Here is a 15,789-nt window from a genome sequence, read left to right on the forward strand (position 1 = left end):
TAGAAATAGGATTCAGACTTGCAAATAAATGCAGTGGCAAAGTTGCACAATGTCTTAGGTGGACAGAATTTTTTTTCTCTGCGTTGAATCACCACACTGAGTAAAAATATGAGCCGTTACTACTCCCATTTCAAAAATGAAGCTAAGATCAAGGATGGTCTGAAGCACCTCTGACCAGGAAAGCTTCACACCCTCAGCCCTGAGCTGCTTTCTTGCTCCGAGGCCCCCGCCTCTTGCCAAGGCCCCCCACTCTCGCCTGGCTCCTTCCGAGGGGTGTGTGATCGTTAGTTTCAGGCCTCGCCGAAGGCCTGGTGAAGCTGCAGATTGGCGCTCTCGTCTCCTAGCACTGTGGCAGAGGGAGTCTGGGCCTCTGGGAGAACATGCCGTCTGTACCCATTGGCTGCCAGGGCCCTGCGTTGCTGGGAAGAGAGGAGTTCTCAGGTGCCCGACCTGATGCCATGCATTCCTGACATCCCAGGCCGCGCGGTTTTTCAGGTTCCTCTCAAGGCTCTCACTTCCTTCATTCCTGCCTCCTCTGACAGCGACGGCAAAGGCTCTCTCCTCCCCAGCATTCTTCATCTCCTGCTCTATTCTGACAGGTGGGTAGGATTTTGAATCCCACTGTTATGGTTGAGGAGGAGACTGGTGCTGGAAAGTTCAGTAATGGAGTCCAAACCACCCAGCTATGAATGATGGAGCCTGTGCTTTCTCTGTGGCACCAAAAGCCACCTGTCCATTAGGGAACTTGCCTCTCCTCTCTTGCTTTCTGCCCACCTGGGGCTTGCACTTAAAAGGACAGCGTGGGCAGCAAAGAGGTGCAGATCCTCGCTGGGCGCACTCACCCTGAGACCGCGTCTTTCCGGCAGCAACTTTCTCTCGAGCGCTGGACCGCCCAGCATGAGGCTGTCAGGATCATCTTTCTCTTCATCATGTCCTTCCTCCTCCAGCACCGTCTTTAGTTTCCTGTTGCTTTTTATACTAAATCTCCTTCCTTAGTTTAGCATTCTGAGTCTTGCTTTTATGGGCTGCATACTCCCCATCTCTCTGAAAAGATTTAATTTTCAGCCCTGAGTGCTCTAGCTCTGCTGCTTCTACCACCCACAGAGGAATTAGGAGGTAGGGGACCCGTCCCTTCTCTTCCAGGGCCTCCTCTTTGTCAGCGTCTCTCCTGTACCACAGGAGTCTTCCTAGATGGCCCCACGCTGATGAAGCTGCCTCCACAGGCAGTGTCCCCTCAGCCATTGTTTGTATTTGCCGGCGAGTTTCTTGGTAGCGGTCCCTAAATATTTATTTGCTCTCCCCAACTAAATTGTACTCACTTTGGAGCCACAAACCAAGTCTCATAATTCCATAAAATACCTGAGCAGAGTCCATTCATGTTAGTGGTCTGATCAGCTAATTACTTGATCTTTTGCTTAATGGGGCTTATAAATTCTAAATTCTGAAAACTTTCAATTTCGTTTACAAAAGCCTCCAATTCTAACAATCAGAAAATAAAGTTTAAGGCCCCCAGCACACAGCAGTTGTGAGTTACACTTTTAAACTTACTTCTTAATCCATATCAGGGTTTCCAATTGTTCACAGTTCATTCTTCTTCCCAGGGATGTATTGCCACTTGCTTAGCATTGAATATGGATATTCAGTGATATGGAAAGAATTGGCCTTTCTCTACTGCATAACTGACTTTACTTTCGTTAGCAGGTTAAAATCAGTCCTTCCATTTCACTGCATTATTATACTGGTGGCGTTTTTATTTAAGGGGGGGAAGCTTTCTTCCACATGAACTTTTGTTACAAATCAGTTTATTAGGACCAATGAATGGACAGGACCTATGAAAGGGTGTGGATTATCTGGTTAGTCCTTTGTGTGGCAAAAGGCTTAGATACTGCTTAGTACTTGGTTCATTCTTCATCATGTAAAGAAGTGTTTTTTTGAAGGATCAACACCTGACTGAGCCCTGCCTTTTTCATGGTAATGTTTTCACCTGAGTTGTTTCTTATGGTACTGAGAATTAGTTAACTAATACTTATTTAACCTTGGAACAATGTTTATCATAATCCGATTGGCAGATAGTCATTTTATTTAGGCCTTTTCTTTATTGCATCAAGACTAGAAAATCTCAGTAAAGAGTCTGCTGGGAACAATTTTTTTCCAAGTAAAGTTACCATTCTGCCTTTTTTTTTTTTTCTTTCCATCAAGGGGCATGTTTTGGCACAACATACTCAGGCTAGTAGCCGTTCCATTCCCCTCTTGGATGGAGCTCTACTTTTATTTTTTTACTTATTTATTTTAGGGCTGCACCCGAGGTATACTGAAGTTCCCAAGCTAGGGGTCGAATGGGAGCTGCAGCTGCTGGTCTACACCACAGCCACAGCAATGCTGGGTCCCAGCCGCATCTGTGACTTACACCACAGCTCACAGCAACACCAGATCCTTAACCCACTGAGGGATCGAAGATCAGGGATCGAACCTACATCCTCATGGATTCTAGTCAGCTTTATTACCTCTGAGCCACGGCAGGAATGCCTCTACTTTTATTTTGAAAGCTGGCCTTCCCATTTCATGCTGCTGGCAGCTTTTTCTCCAAAATGTTCTCCAATGTGATATATTAGTATATTGAGAGTTGGTTTTCCATGAACGCTTCCTCCCAAGTATTACCACTAATTAATATACAGAATGACCCAGCGCCATTTAATTATTTGGTAATGTTTTTTGGTCTTTTCTTAAAGAAGAGGCTTACACGTCAAGGCCTGAACCTGCCTGGGTCATGACCTCTCCGCAGCGTCTGCAGTCTCGTTAAACAAGAAGAAAAGCAAAACATAAATTAGCGTCTCCATTATAAGTGGCTCTACATTTCCCAGTCTTTCAACACTCTGAGGAGCCGAGCCAGTGGTAACGTAAGAAAGGATCACTAGGAAAGCGGCGGTTCCAGCTTTCTGGGATGAGTAAGAGCCAGTGCCCTCCGGAAGCGAGGGGCACGATGAGGGAGTTTGAATTAGGGACCGTGGAACATTGAAAACCCACCCAAGAGAAAAAGCGGAGTAGCCATTACCTTTCATTGTAATGAAGACGTCCCCTTCTGCGTGGCTTTTGGCATCTCCGAGGCTTTGGGGATGTGTTCCTAGGTTCACAACTAGAATTTCGTCTTGGAAAATAGCTTGAGTGTCAAAGCACCACTTTTCTGTGACTGTTTATTATGTGTCTTTACGTGTTCGTAATCACCCCACCACCCCAGTTTTTGTTTTGGGTTTATCTATTTCGGCTCCTTCTGGCTTGGAATGTCCTGCCCCTTCATCCCCTAATCAACCTCCTCACTCCTCAAGACTCAGTCGGGTCTTGCTCCTCCGGAGAAGCTGTTTCTGCCCTCTGCGGTGACACCCTGCATGCAGTGCCTCCACCTTCCACACCGGACTGCACTCATCTCTTCTGCCCTCTCCCTCTGCATACAAGGTCTGCTCCATATTCACCGAGGAGCTTGGTAAAGGTGTGCGGACAAATGTCTTTGATTTTTTTGCTAGTCAATTTCTTGAATAATAATTACCTTTAGTCTACATACTTCATAGGTAAACCTCTGTCTCATAGCCTTCGCACAGGCATTTGCTATGCCAGTTACTAATTATACCAGGAGGCCTCCGCTTTGTTTCTTTGGTAGCATCATCCATTTATGTTGGCGCATCATCCATTCTTGGCAGAATAGATGGACAAAAACAATGAGGAAGACTGAGAAAGGCCAGCATGCCTTACTCACAGTAGTGGTTTGACATTTACCAAACCCAAATAGAAATTGTTTTGGATCTGATCTTCAATTTCTTGAAATCTTTTCACATAATAATTTTTTGTTTCCTCATGTATTTTAATGTCCTGAGTTTCTAAGATCTGTGAATAGATTTAAGGATTAAAGGCTTAGGTGTGGAATGAGTATGTATCATTAGTCTAGTGACATAGTTTAAAATTCATTCCTCTTACATTTTCAAGTAAACATTTTAAAATTTTGTTTTTCTTCATGAAAAAAGGCAGTGTACAATAATAATTTTTTTTTTTTTTTTTGTCTTTGGTCTTTTTTAGGGCCGCATCCGTGGCATATGAAGGTTCCCAGGCTAGGGGTTGAGTCAGAGCTACAGCTGCTGGCCTACGACACAGCCACAGCAATGCGGGATTCGAGCCTTGTCTGTAACCTACACCACAGCTCACGGCAATGCCAGATCCTTAACCCACTGAGCAAGGCCAGGGATCGAACTCGCATCTTCATGGATACTAGTCCACTTTGTCAACCACTGAGCCACGACAGGAACTCCAAAAGGCAGTACATAATTTTGGATTCTGGATCTGATTTCCATCCCTGGCCCCATCATTTATTAGTTATTAGACCTTGAACAAATTAGTTAAATCTGTGACACTTAATAGCTTCATCAGTAAAATAGAAATAATACTGATATGTAATTTCAGGATTATAATGGACACTGAATGAGAGATTGGTCTGAAGAGGTGCCACACTGCAAATAGGAATAAGTGGAAGTTTCCATATTGAGTGAGGAGGTACCCAGACCTCTTCCCCCATCAACTCCCATGTAGTATATTGGAAATGAGACTGTATAGCCTCAGGAAGGAGACTGGAAGACTCTTCTCTGGGAAGAATGTACACACCCTGACCTTTAAGGGACCCCTAGTAATCAGCCAAGTCTTATCTGGTCATCCTGTCATGACGCCCTCAGACTCAGCTTCCAGTCATTAGTTCAACTCCTAAACATGAATAGTCATCCAATAATCACCAGGCATTGGTGGAGGAAAACCACCAGGGAACAAAGGCGAAGGTACTCAGAGGAAACAAAGACAAAGCAGAGAAAAGAAGAAAACATTTTTTTTCTTTTTTTTTTGATACATAGTATTGGAGTTCCCATTGTGGCTCAGTAGTTAACAAACCTGACTTGAATGTGGATCCCTGGCCTCACTCAGAGGTTAAGGATCCGGCATTGCCATGAGCTGGGATGTAGGTCGAAGATGTGGCTCAGATCCCACCTGGCTGTGGCTCTGGTGTAGGCTGGCAGCTGTAGCTCCGATTAGACCCCAGCCTGAGAACCTCCACATGCTGCAGGTGCAACCCTAAAAAAATAAAATAGAACATATAGTATTCACAGAGATCTACAATAAGGTAGTGTTCATGAAATAGATATAGGATGTAATTTTTAAAAATAAATTATGGGGAGTTCCCATCCTGGCGCAGTGGTTAACGAATCCGACTAGGAACCATGAGGTTGCGGGTTCGGTCCCTGCCCTTGCTCAGTGGGTTAACGATCCGGCGTTGCCATGAGCTGTGGTGTAGGTTGCAGATGCGGCTCGGATCCTGCGTTGCTGTGGCTCTGGCGTAGGCTGGCGGCCACAGCTCCGATTAGACCCCCAGCCTGGGAACCTCCATATGCCGCAGGAGCGGGCCAAGAAATAGCAAAAAGACAAAAAAAAAAAAAAAAAAAAAAAAAGAAAAGAAATAAATTATGGAAAGGGGTTAATAAACAATTTGGAAGATAAAGTTGAAACTGACCCAAATTTTATATTAGAAAACACAGAAGCAAAATCTTAGTAGAACTGTATCCAACTAATGGATGTTCAGGGCTATGGGGACTAAATGAAATTTCAAAAAGTAATCCAAGATATTTCCTAGAACTAAACAACTGGAGTTTCCAGGGGTTTTTTGGTTTTGCTCTTTTTTTTTTTTTTTTTTCTTTCTCTTTAGTGCCATACCTGCAGCATATGAAATTTCCCAGGCTAGGGGTCAAATCAGAGCTGCAGCTGCCAGCCACAGCAATCCCAGATCTGAGCTGCAGCTGCAACCTACACTGTAGCTTGCAACAACCCCAGATCCTTAACCCACTGAGTGAGGCCAGGGCTGGAACCCACATTCTCATGGACACTGTGTTGGGCTCTTAACCCGCTGAGCCACAGTGGGAACTTCCTGGAGTTTCCAGTTTAGAAAGGATCCATCTAGTACCAGCAAAAGTAGTAAACAAAGACTTAGCTCAAGGTTCATAACTGAAATTATAGCATGGGGATAAAGAAAAGATTCTTTTAAATTAAATCTTTTTTCAAAGTTAGAAACAATGAGTCAGAAAATCAGAATAGTATCAGTCCTCTAGTCAGCAACACTGAAAATTAAAAGACAATAGAATAAGCCCTTGAACATTCTGAGAGGACAATTATTTCTTACCTATTCTCTATCCCAAGCCAAACTATCCAGTATAAAGGGAATATACAGTATTAAGGGTGGGATAAAGGCATGTCCAGACATGTAAGGTCTTAATTTCACCTGCCATACACCCTTCCTCAGGAAGCTTTTGAAGTATATGTACCCCAGAAAAGAGGGGATAAGTGGGGGGAAAAAAAAAAAAAAAGGAAGGCTAAGATAAAGGGTATGTAAGAGAGGAGAGGAAAGTTCTAGAGTAACAGCTGTGCACCAGGCCTGGAGAACAGAGGCCTCCAAGAGGAGGCTGTCTTCAAGAAAAAACACCCAAAACTTTAAAATCCCCTAACATGTTAGAACATATTAAAAGGATATTATGGCTGCATTTATTTGGGGATAAAATTGTGATAGGCACCTAGTAAACTAAGCAAAGGGGGAAATGGCAATTCTTAACTCTAATAAAAACAAAGTGTTGCCCAAGAAAGGGAATTTAATAGTACACTACATGGCTTGGCCATAAGTCATATTTATATTATCATCGTAAATACTACATATAAATTTAGCCAGGGAGTTCCCATCGTGGTTCAGTGGAAACAAATCCCACTAGGAACCATGAGGTTGGGGGTTCGATCCCTGGCCTCGTTCAGTGGGTTAAGGATTGGACATTGCCGTGAGCTGTGGTGTAGGTCACAGACACGGTTCGGAACCCACGTTGCCGTGGCTGTAGCTCTGATTAGACCCCTAGCCTGGGAATCTCCATAGGCCGCAGGTGTAGCCCTAGAAAGCAGAAAATTAATTAATTAATTTAACCAAAGACTGAAATAACTATATTGGATGGACATGAAAAGGGACATATTGGAGATAGGGGATAAGTGCAAAATTAATATCAAATCTCCATCTTCCATAACAGGAATTCAGGAAATAACATTTAAACTGAAAAGAAAAATCTACATAGAATACTATAACCTTGTTATTTAAAGATCAGGAAGTAAATACAAGAAGAAAAACTAAGAGGTGAAAATGGTTCCCTCTCAGAGAGGGAAGCAGGAATGGTGGCCTAAGCCAGGTGTAGTTTTTAAACATTTCTTGACTATTTGGGGGTTAAAAATTAAAATGCAATTTTAAAATATTAAGTGAGACAATTTTGTAAAGCACTTAGCACTGTGCCTCTCACAGTTAACTGTTGCATAAATATATTATTATTACCCTAATCCTTCTAAAAAGCATAAAGCCTTGCTAAGTGGGTGGCGTGGACTTTCCATTCATTCATTTTTTTTTTCCAGCCATACATATACCGTATTCGCTGTGAAACATGAATTACAAACATATGCTAAGGTATCTTTCTATCTGGTTTGTGTGTCTTCCTGGTTTACTCATCCATTATTTTATTGATATGAATGAGGAGTAAGAGCAGTTGCCTCTTTCTGGACCAAGTTCTGAAGAAAGCGATGCTCTTTCTGAGTCACGTTGTTGATACTTTTAGATTTCCCAGAGCAAAATTCTGAATTTTTTCCTTCTCTTTTGTGTAATCATTCACATTTCTGCAATTAAATAAATGACTCTTGTTCAGGTTTACTCTAGTTTCCTAACCAGTCTTCTCCTGTGTGTTTTAACACATTTTCTCCCCATGATCAGGGCCGCAAGCTTCTTATCATCGGGACCACTAGCCGCAAAGATGTCCTTCAGGAGATGGAGATGCTTAACGCTTTCAGCACCACCATCCACGTGCCCAACATCGCCACGGGAGAGCAGCTGCTAGAGGCTTTGGAGGTGAGGATGAGTCAGTGGATTGCACACTGTTTAAAGAAAGGAGTTGAGGCTGGAATCAGTGCTAAAGTGTTGGGCACCTTCAAACTGAGCACCTGATGTTCAGTTTCTGTGTTAACCTGGAACATGGAACCGAGGGTGTACCTCCAGAATCATTTTCAGGAATTAGAAGAAATAAATGTAAGTGAGAGGGAAGTAATTTCTCATTCCTCAGTTTCAGCAGCATACAAACTGCCAGGAATGAATAGTCTCGTGCCCAGCCTGAGTAATGTATAGATGACATGAACCAGAAATGTGAAATAGAGGAAGGGGAGTCAAGTAATCAATATATGGAAAATTCAGTTATTCAGACTAGCTTTCAGCCCATTTACTTGTGTTTAATACATTGGAATAACAATTAAAACCTTAGAAACTTCTTAAAAAGACCTTTATTAACAAGTTCATGACATGGAAATGATTGCTCACATTTTTTGAGAATGAGTCTTTAAATTTTTTTTTTAAAGTCCTTTATTAAACTTTCCATTAATATCAGTGTGTACAAATGACTTGATCAGATCTGTTAGCAAACATCCAGTGACTATTCAGCTGTGGTAGATTCAGGAACTTCTTAAAATCCTCAAGACCTATACCGTTGGGGCAAACACCCAACGAAGCAAATTATCGAGTGTTCCCTTCGTGGCACAGTGGAAACGAATCTGACTAGTATCCAGAGGACACGGGTTCGATCCGTGGTCTCACTCAGTGGCTTAAGGATCTGGTGTTGCCATGAGCTATGGTGTAGGTCACAGATGCTGCTTGGATCATGTGTTGCTGTGGTGTAGGCCAGCAGCTGCAGCTGCGATTCAACCTGTAGCCTGGGAACTTTCATATGCCATGAGTGTGGCCCTGAAAAGCAAAGAGAGAGAGAGAGAGAAAGAAAGGAAGAGAATCCATATGATATATGTCTTTGGGTTACCTATTTGTGCAGTTTTTGTGCTGGAGTTGAGTAAGAGAAATTAAATTTATTCTGCTTTGACACATACAGATTATTCCTAGAAAGGAATGTTAAGAATTTTAACTGATATTTATTAAGGATTGGAGCTCTTTTTCCCCCAGCAAATATGTCTCTAAATTATAATGACCGTCCATAGGAAAACAGGGCTTAGGATACCAATTTTCATTTTCAGAATTGTACCTACTGGACTCAGAAAAGTCAGGTTGGATTTTAAAGTTCTGAGAGAATTCTATCAGCTTGAACCAGTCAGGTAGTTCTTAGCACTCCTCTTTCAAGGGTAAGTATGAGAATTAACTACTGCCGTTGAGGCACTCATAGAGGTGCTTTCGTTTTTTGTTTTTTTATTGTTCACGTAGCTGTTGGGCAACTTCAAGGATAAGGAACGTACCACAATTGCACAGCAAGTCAAAGGGAAGAAGGTCTGGATCGGGATCAAGAAGTTACTAATGTTGATCGAGATGTCCCTGCAGGTAAGATGCTGCCTTCGCCATGTGGCTCAGACATAGAAGCTTCAGGATATATGCAGAGAGGTTTTATCATTACCTCTCACAAAGGTTTTAATTAAGTTATAATTCCCTTATGTTATTTCCAAACTCAAGTCAGTGTTAGGAGCCCACTTCTGAGATCAAACAGTAACCTGTTGGTACTTTGCTTTCCCACTTCTTAAAATGCAAAAATAAAAGATAGGAGTTCCCGTCGTGGTGCAGTGGTTAACGAATCCGACTAGGAACCATGAGGTTTCGGGTTCGATCCCTGCCCTTGCTCAGTGGGTTAAGGATCCAGCGTTGCCGTGAGCTGTGGTGTAGGTTGCAGACGTGGCTCGGATCCCGCGTTGCTGTGGCTCTGGCCTAGGCCGACAGCTACAGCTCCAATTGGACCCCTAGCCTGGGAACCTCCATATGCCGCGGGAGCGGCCCAAGAAATAGCAAAAATAAAATAAATAAAAGATAAAGTTACTCTAAGTTTTAGTGTAGGTAGCATTAGATCCTAGAACTAGGAAAGACTTGAAAGAACAATTGTTCTGCTGCCTCTCATTTTAGAAGGGAGGTTATTGAGTGTCCCACAGATTGTCAGTGAGTTATCCAAGGTCACTGCCAGTTGTCGAAGGAGAGGGGATGGCGTTGTCCATCAGAGGTCAGGAAGCTACTGCACAGACACCAGAAGGGCCCTGGAGATGGCCTCAAGGGCCAGGGGAAGTGAGTTGTATGGATTAGACTTGGGCTCTGTATATTTTCCCCTGGCTGGGTTCCTCATAATTTCAGGCAAACTGCTGCGGGGTTGAATTGTCCAGGATCACATAGAAAACTAAGCCCCAGGCTACTGCCTGGGCAAAAACAGATGAAGCTTCTTTGGGACTTTCTCACATCCTCTGGCAACTTAGCTTTCTTCTTTTTGCAACTTTACCCCTCCCTGTGCCCACCTTGTCTTTTGTTCTTACCTGGCAGACTTGCTAGATAATAACGGCATCCCTTCCAAGCTCTGTGAGTTCGGGGACCTTGGCTCTCACTCACTATTGAATCTACAGCCCCTCGAACAGAGCTGGACACAGAGGAGGGCACACAGTAAACTTGTGTTGAATGCATCTCTCCCAGGTCCTAGGCGGACAGACTGGCTGCCTTCTGAGGGTTATGTATTTCTGCTCAGTCCTGCTGTTCAATCAGTGTGACTTGTGGGTGGCAGAGGTGAAATTGGAGTTTCACTTACTTCTGAAATAGGCTCTTGGACCAATAACAATTTGGAATCATGAAATGCATCCTTTTTAATCTTGCTGGTAAATTTATTTTAAAATGACACTGTGGCTTTCAGATACCTAAAGTTTAATTTATTGAACTTTCACCTGGACTGTTTTAAGCCGATTTACTTATGTTTCATTATGTAGTAAATTAAAGTTACAGACGCCTCACTTTGCTTAGGCTTATGCTTGGAAATGGTGCATATACAGATGTATTAGCTCTTTCCTTGGAAAAGATAAATCTGTCAAATAAGTCAGCATCTACTCTTCATTTTTTAAGTTTCAGCACAGTTTCTTTTTCAATAATTGCACAGAAGACACCATGTGGGGTTTTCTCCTCAATCCGTACCCCTTCCTCCTCCTTTGATGCCTGCAGGTCAGGGGCGGCGTGAATGCCTCCCGTGGATGAGGGTGGAAAGTGAGAGCGGGGCACTCAGGCCGCATCTCAGCGGCTGACACTTCATAGGCCTCTGAGTTTGAAGCTCTTCATGTCAAACGGATTTCGTGCAGCCGAGTGAATTCTCTTTAGATCTGCCTTAGAGAGACTGAGCCTAAGTGAAGCGGCATGTAGTTGAGCAGAATATAAGTCATGTTACCGCTCTGTTCACTATACACAATTCTGTTAAAACTTGCACAGCGCTGAGGATCTGCTCTGACTGGATGTCACCTGAGGGAATAAAGTCATTTATCTAGATTACTTTTTTCCTCCCTTTCTCTTGACTTTTAATTCCATAGCTACAGGCAAGTCAGTAAGTCGTTGCTCACACATATTAAATAGAGTTAATGGGCAGAGACCTGCAAGTACGGACTACAGCGGAGCTCCAGCCAGGTCTTTTTTTTTTTAAAGAACTTGACAATTGATTCATATGTAATTCTATTCCCCAAAAGGAAAAATGTTTCACTTGTTAACTATTCACACTTTTTCTTAGTCCTTTGTAGTCTGACCTCTTAACTTTGATACATTTGAAACTTCTGTTGGAAGTTTTTCTGGGATAAAAGAGAAGAAATCTTTTTTAAAAAGTGGTTGGAGGGGGGAATCGAATTGCACGTTTACCCGCAGCTGCACTGAGCATTTGAAAGGTATTCCTGGAGGGCAGGGAGTTCCCTCTTGGGAAACAGACTCCTGCCCTGGAACATTTTTTAAAAGTTAGGTGTGTTTCTTACAATAAAAAATCAACTTAAGGAATTAAAGACGTTTTTAATGATCATTTTTTTTTACATAATTTCATCTCTCTGGTGGCCAATGAGAATAAAATAGAATTACACAAATTAGTAGAAATATGAAAATGGAATGAAATTGAATAATTAATAATAACAACCTGAACCCACAGCCTGAATCAGAACTAACTTCCCGATCTTTTCAGGGACTCATGATGCCGTTCTCAGTCACAGGAGACCGGGTTATCCAGAGAGCGTGGCAGAGGAATCAGCCCCACTGTTCATTTTTTCTGGTTTCAGCACATTTTTTTTTCATTAATTGCAAAGAACAAACCATGCAAGGGAGACCGATGCCAAAAAAAACCAGAAGTGTCACATATAGCATTAATAAACTATTTTAGGTTGAATCAACATCAATTGGTTTCTTCAGTTTTGGTCTCACTTTTATGCCTTCGCTGAGTCCTGTGACTTGGGCGTCACTTGCGCCCCCAGGAATGGCCCCCTCTGGTCTCACGCTTGGGAGCACTGACCAGCTGAGTCTTTGGGAACCACAATGCTCTCCGCGAGGAAACTCCACTCACTCGCCTCGAGTGATCTTGTCTGCTTGGCCGTTTATCAGAACACTGGTCAGGGAGCAGGCCACGCATTTCTGTGACTCAGCAGAGCACTAGCGGGAGAGGAAACCAGTCATTTTCTCGGCAGGAAGTAAGCGCATAGTTGGAGGGCACCATTAACCCAACCTTTTTATTTCTTCTGATGTATTTAGATGGACCCTGAATACCGTGTGAGAAAATTCTTGGCCCTCTTAAGAGAAGAAGGAGCGTAAGTACATAAACATTTAAAACCAGCAGCCAGACTTACGGACCTTTCAGGTCCAAGCACCTGTTCTAAGAGGTGCTATAAAGTACACATGAATTTGAATTCGCAACCTCTCTTGGACAACTTTGTTTGCATTTATTAGAATTCTTCGCTGTGTTGTAGGTCTGAGAGACCAAGCAAGGAAATGGGTTGTACTGTTGGTTTGCTCTCCCTGTCCTGCTTCGCAAAACTGCCTTGTCACAGTGCAGGAAAAAGCTCAATGGTACATATTTATTGGAACCTGCTTTTAAATGCATGGAGCTGTGACCATTTTTCTTTTGTGAAATGCACATCTAATAGCAAATGCATAGAGAAAAATGTAGAAAAGCCATTAAGAAGCTTTTTAGTGTTTTTTTGTGACCAACAGCTTTTTGCAGACCCTCATCTGTTTTTTTGTGTGTGTTCTGGGTATTTTTTTCAGTAGCCCCCTGGACTTTGAAAATGAACTATTTTCCAACGCAAAGTGACCAAGAGAAGTGACCAGGGTGAAGATGGCCTGGGATCTTCGCTCAACTTCCTCAAGATACTGGACAAAGTGAAATGTTCCCCACCTTCACCACATGCTCACTCTGCATGATTCGTGCAATAAAACTCCCTTCCTTGTGCTTATTGAGATGTTCCGCTATTTTGTGGAAGGTATAACTTGGCCTTAGGATGCCGCGCTTACCTTTCCCTGCAAGCTGACTCTTCTTTCCTCAGTCTTTAAACGTAGGAGCATACTGTACTGGTGAACACTACACGCTCTCAGCTCCCTGCCCCCGCCGTCACCACCCAGAAGCTCAGCAAACGTGATGATGTTGCAAAACAACAGTTGGCCTATTAGAAGGAAGACTTTCTACCTGTAAACCAGGAGCAGTGAACAGAGGTATGGGTCCAAGGGGATTATCTTACCACTCCCCCTCCCCCATACTTGCGCTAAGACAACTGGATATTTGGTTAAACGTTCTCCCAGGAAGCTGGTTATCTTTGCCTGAAAAAAACAGGGCTTTGGATCTCTAAGATGCTGTTCTCAATCATTTTCAGAGGTGTTTCCCATGTTACAAGCAGAAGATCTTTCTTAATAGAAAATCGCAGTATTTCTGTGCTGGCTGTGACGTTCCCTTAGTGTAAGTGGTTGGCTGTGTGGTAGGAGATGCGCTCATCATTACCACTTGGTAGATGTCAGAAACGTGTGAAAGCTCCGTGTGGAAAAAGCTGACACCCCTAAACAGAAAGGAGTCACCCAAGTAAGTTGCCGCCCTCGCAGCACTAATTAGTGTCCAACTCTAAATGGGGCAATCCCTTAGTGTATGTCAAAGGCTTATTCAGCATCGCTTTTGTTTTCCTTAGCCCAACCACTTACCATGTAGCCTTCCTTTAAGTTATCTGTACTCTCTAGCCGCTAAATAAAACACCATTTTCCAGAAAAACCAAAAACCACTTTCTAGCCCTCAGTCCTTCCACGTCCATTCCAGCACACTAAGCGCATTCCTCTCCCTCCACGCACCTCTTCCCGAGGGAAAGAGAACGGTGGTTTGTCTTACAGCTGCCTTTGAAGAAGTTTAATTAGGTCGCGTCGTGTGTGGTGATGAGAATTGTGGAACATGCCACTCTCTCCCCATTGCTGCTTAAAATTCAGGGACAAGCAATCAGAAGCCACCTGAAGGTACCTAACGCTACCTAAGGCTCGTTGCCCGTGTGCTTGGGTATCGCTCTGCCATCTGTCCCCATGTAGAAGGTGAATTATCTGCAGATCTTACTATCTGTATATTTTTGGTAGACTTGTATGTCACATCTACTTTCTTCTTTGGATTTTCATCCCAAGCTTATTTTGTGGCTTTTTTTTTTTTTTTTTTTTAAAGTGGATTGTATTGTGAAATTCTGTGATTCCTGGTGGCCAGTAGCCTGGATTCCCTTACCTGTTTTAGAGCTTGCCTCTTTTCTCTTCCCATGAAAGCAGCACACATTGTATTAACTTATGTCTCCTGTTAAATGAGGTTTATGTCTCTGTGTTTTGTCCAAAATTATATTGAAAAATATAATTATATTGTTTAATACAAATGAAGGAATGCAATAAAGAGTAAATATACTTGAAAACATTCTACAGACCCGTATTTTGTACAAACAACATACATAACTGATATGAATGGATGAAGAGGGAGCTTGGAAAATCCCTTCCTTGTTTTGTTATTAGTGTGAGGAGGTGGATGATTTTAATTATTTAGAAGACATTGTTAATTTAAGAGAAAAACAGGAGTTCCCTTGTGGCTCAGCAGGTTAAGGATCCAGCATCACTGCCATGGCTCAGGTTGCTGCTGAGGCTCAGGTTTGATCCCTGGCCCAGGGAACTTCTGCATGTCATGGGTGTGGCCAAAAGGAAAAAAACAGCTCAATAGCTGATTTTACAGAGTTAATGTACAACAAGAATCTTTACACCTATTTTACTTGTTTCCCCTTATTAAAATCACAAGTATATTAAGGCCATAAGTGGGTTAGTAATAAACCAGGAAGACAACCTGTTCCTCAAGTAGAATTACTCCTTCACGTGCAAACCAAGGGACTCAAACACTTTCAGTGGGATTTCTTCACATAGTTCATTTTGGTATCCTTTATCCATTTTGCTTATTTCTGAGCTATCAGATCTTTTAGCCTAAACCCTGATCCTTAGAGGTGGCTCAGGTTAGGACTAAAGGCCACTCAGAACATCAGCAAGGCCTGTGGGGAGAGGTCAACCTCAGAGTGTCCACACCCTCCTGGGAGGATGACCCTGAGGTCAACCTGGTCCCTGCACAGCCGTGAGAAGGCAGAGGCTGAAGCCATCCCAGCGCTCCTCAAAGCCGATGCTGGGCTCAGATCTTGAATCTGAGCGTTCAAGATTACAGCGCAGCCTGGCCTGGAACAAAGGAGACTCCCTAGCTGCTTAGATTTCTTCTATGGCTGAACTGTTAACAGGCTGTTTTTTGGTTAGACGATGTCATTAGGAGTGCCCGTTGTGGCCCAGTGGAAATGAATCCGACTAGGAACCATGAGGTTGCAGGTTCGATCCCCAACCTCGATTAGTGGGTTAAGGATCCGGCGTTGCTGTGAGCTGTGGTGTAGGCCAGCAGCTGTAGCTCCGATTTGACCCCA

General features: G+C 43.1%; 1 protein-coding gene across 4 annotated transcripts in view; it reads left to right on the plus strand.

The window, feature by feature from the left end:
• The window catches only part of NSF (N-ethylmaleimide sensitive factor, vesicle fusing ATPase), a 165,162-nt gene extending 150,405 nt beyond the window's left edge, over positions 1–14,757 (plus strand). For 2 of the 4 annotated variants that reach the window (XM_013980864.3, XM_005668696.4), the window contains exons 18-22: positions 7,808–7,942; positions 9,290–9,403; positions 12,590–12,645; positions 12,805–12,904; positions 13,103–14,757. In XM_013980864.3, the coding sequence (XP_013836318.1) occupies positions 7,808–7,942; positions 9,290–9,403; positions 12,590–12,645; positions 12,805–12,904; positions 13,103–13,105 (408 nt within the window). In that variant the 3' untranslated portion in view covers positions 13,106–14,757. 4 annotated transcript variants of the gene reach the window in all.
• The last annotated feature ends 1,032 nt before the right edge of the window (positions 14,758–15,789 follow it).

This window comes from Sus scrofa, chromosome 12, assembly GCF_054392235.1.
Source record: "Sus scrofa isolate SSC_HxYL_T2T_F1_AM1 chromosome 12, Sscrofa_HxYL_maternal_Yorkshire_Landrace_v2.0, whole genome shotgun sequence".
NCBI lineage: Eukaryota > Metazoa > Chordata > Mammalia > Artiodactyla > Suidae > Sus > Sus scrofa.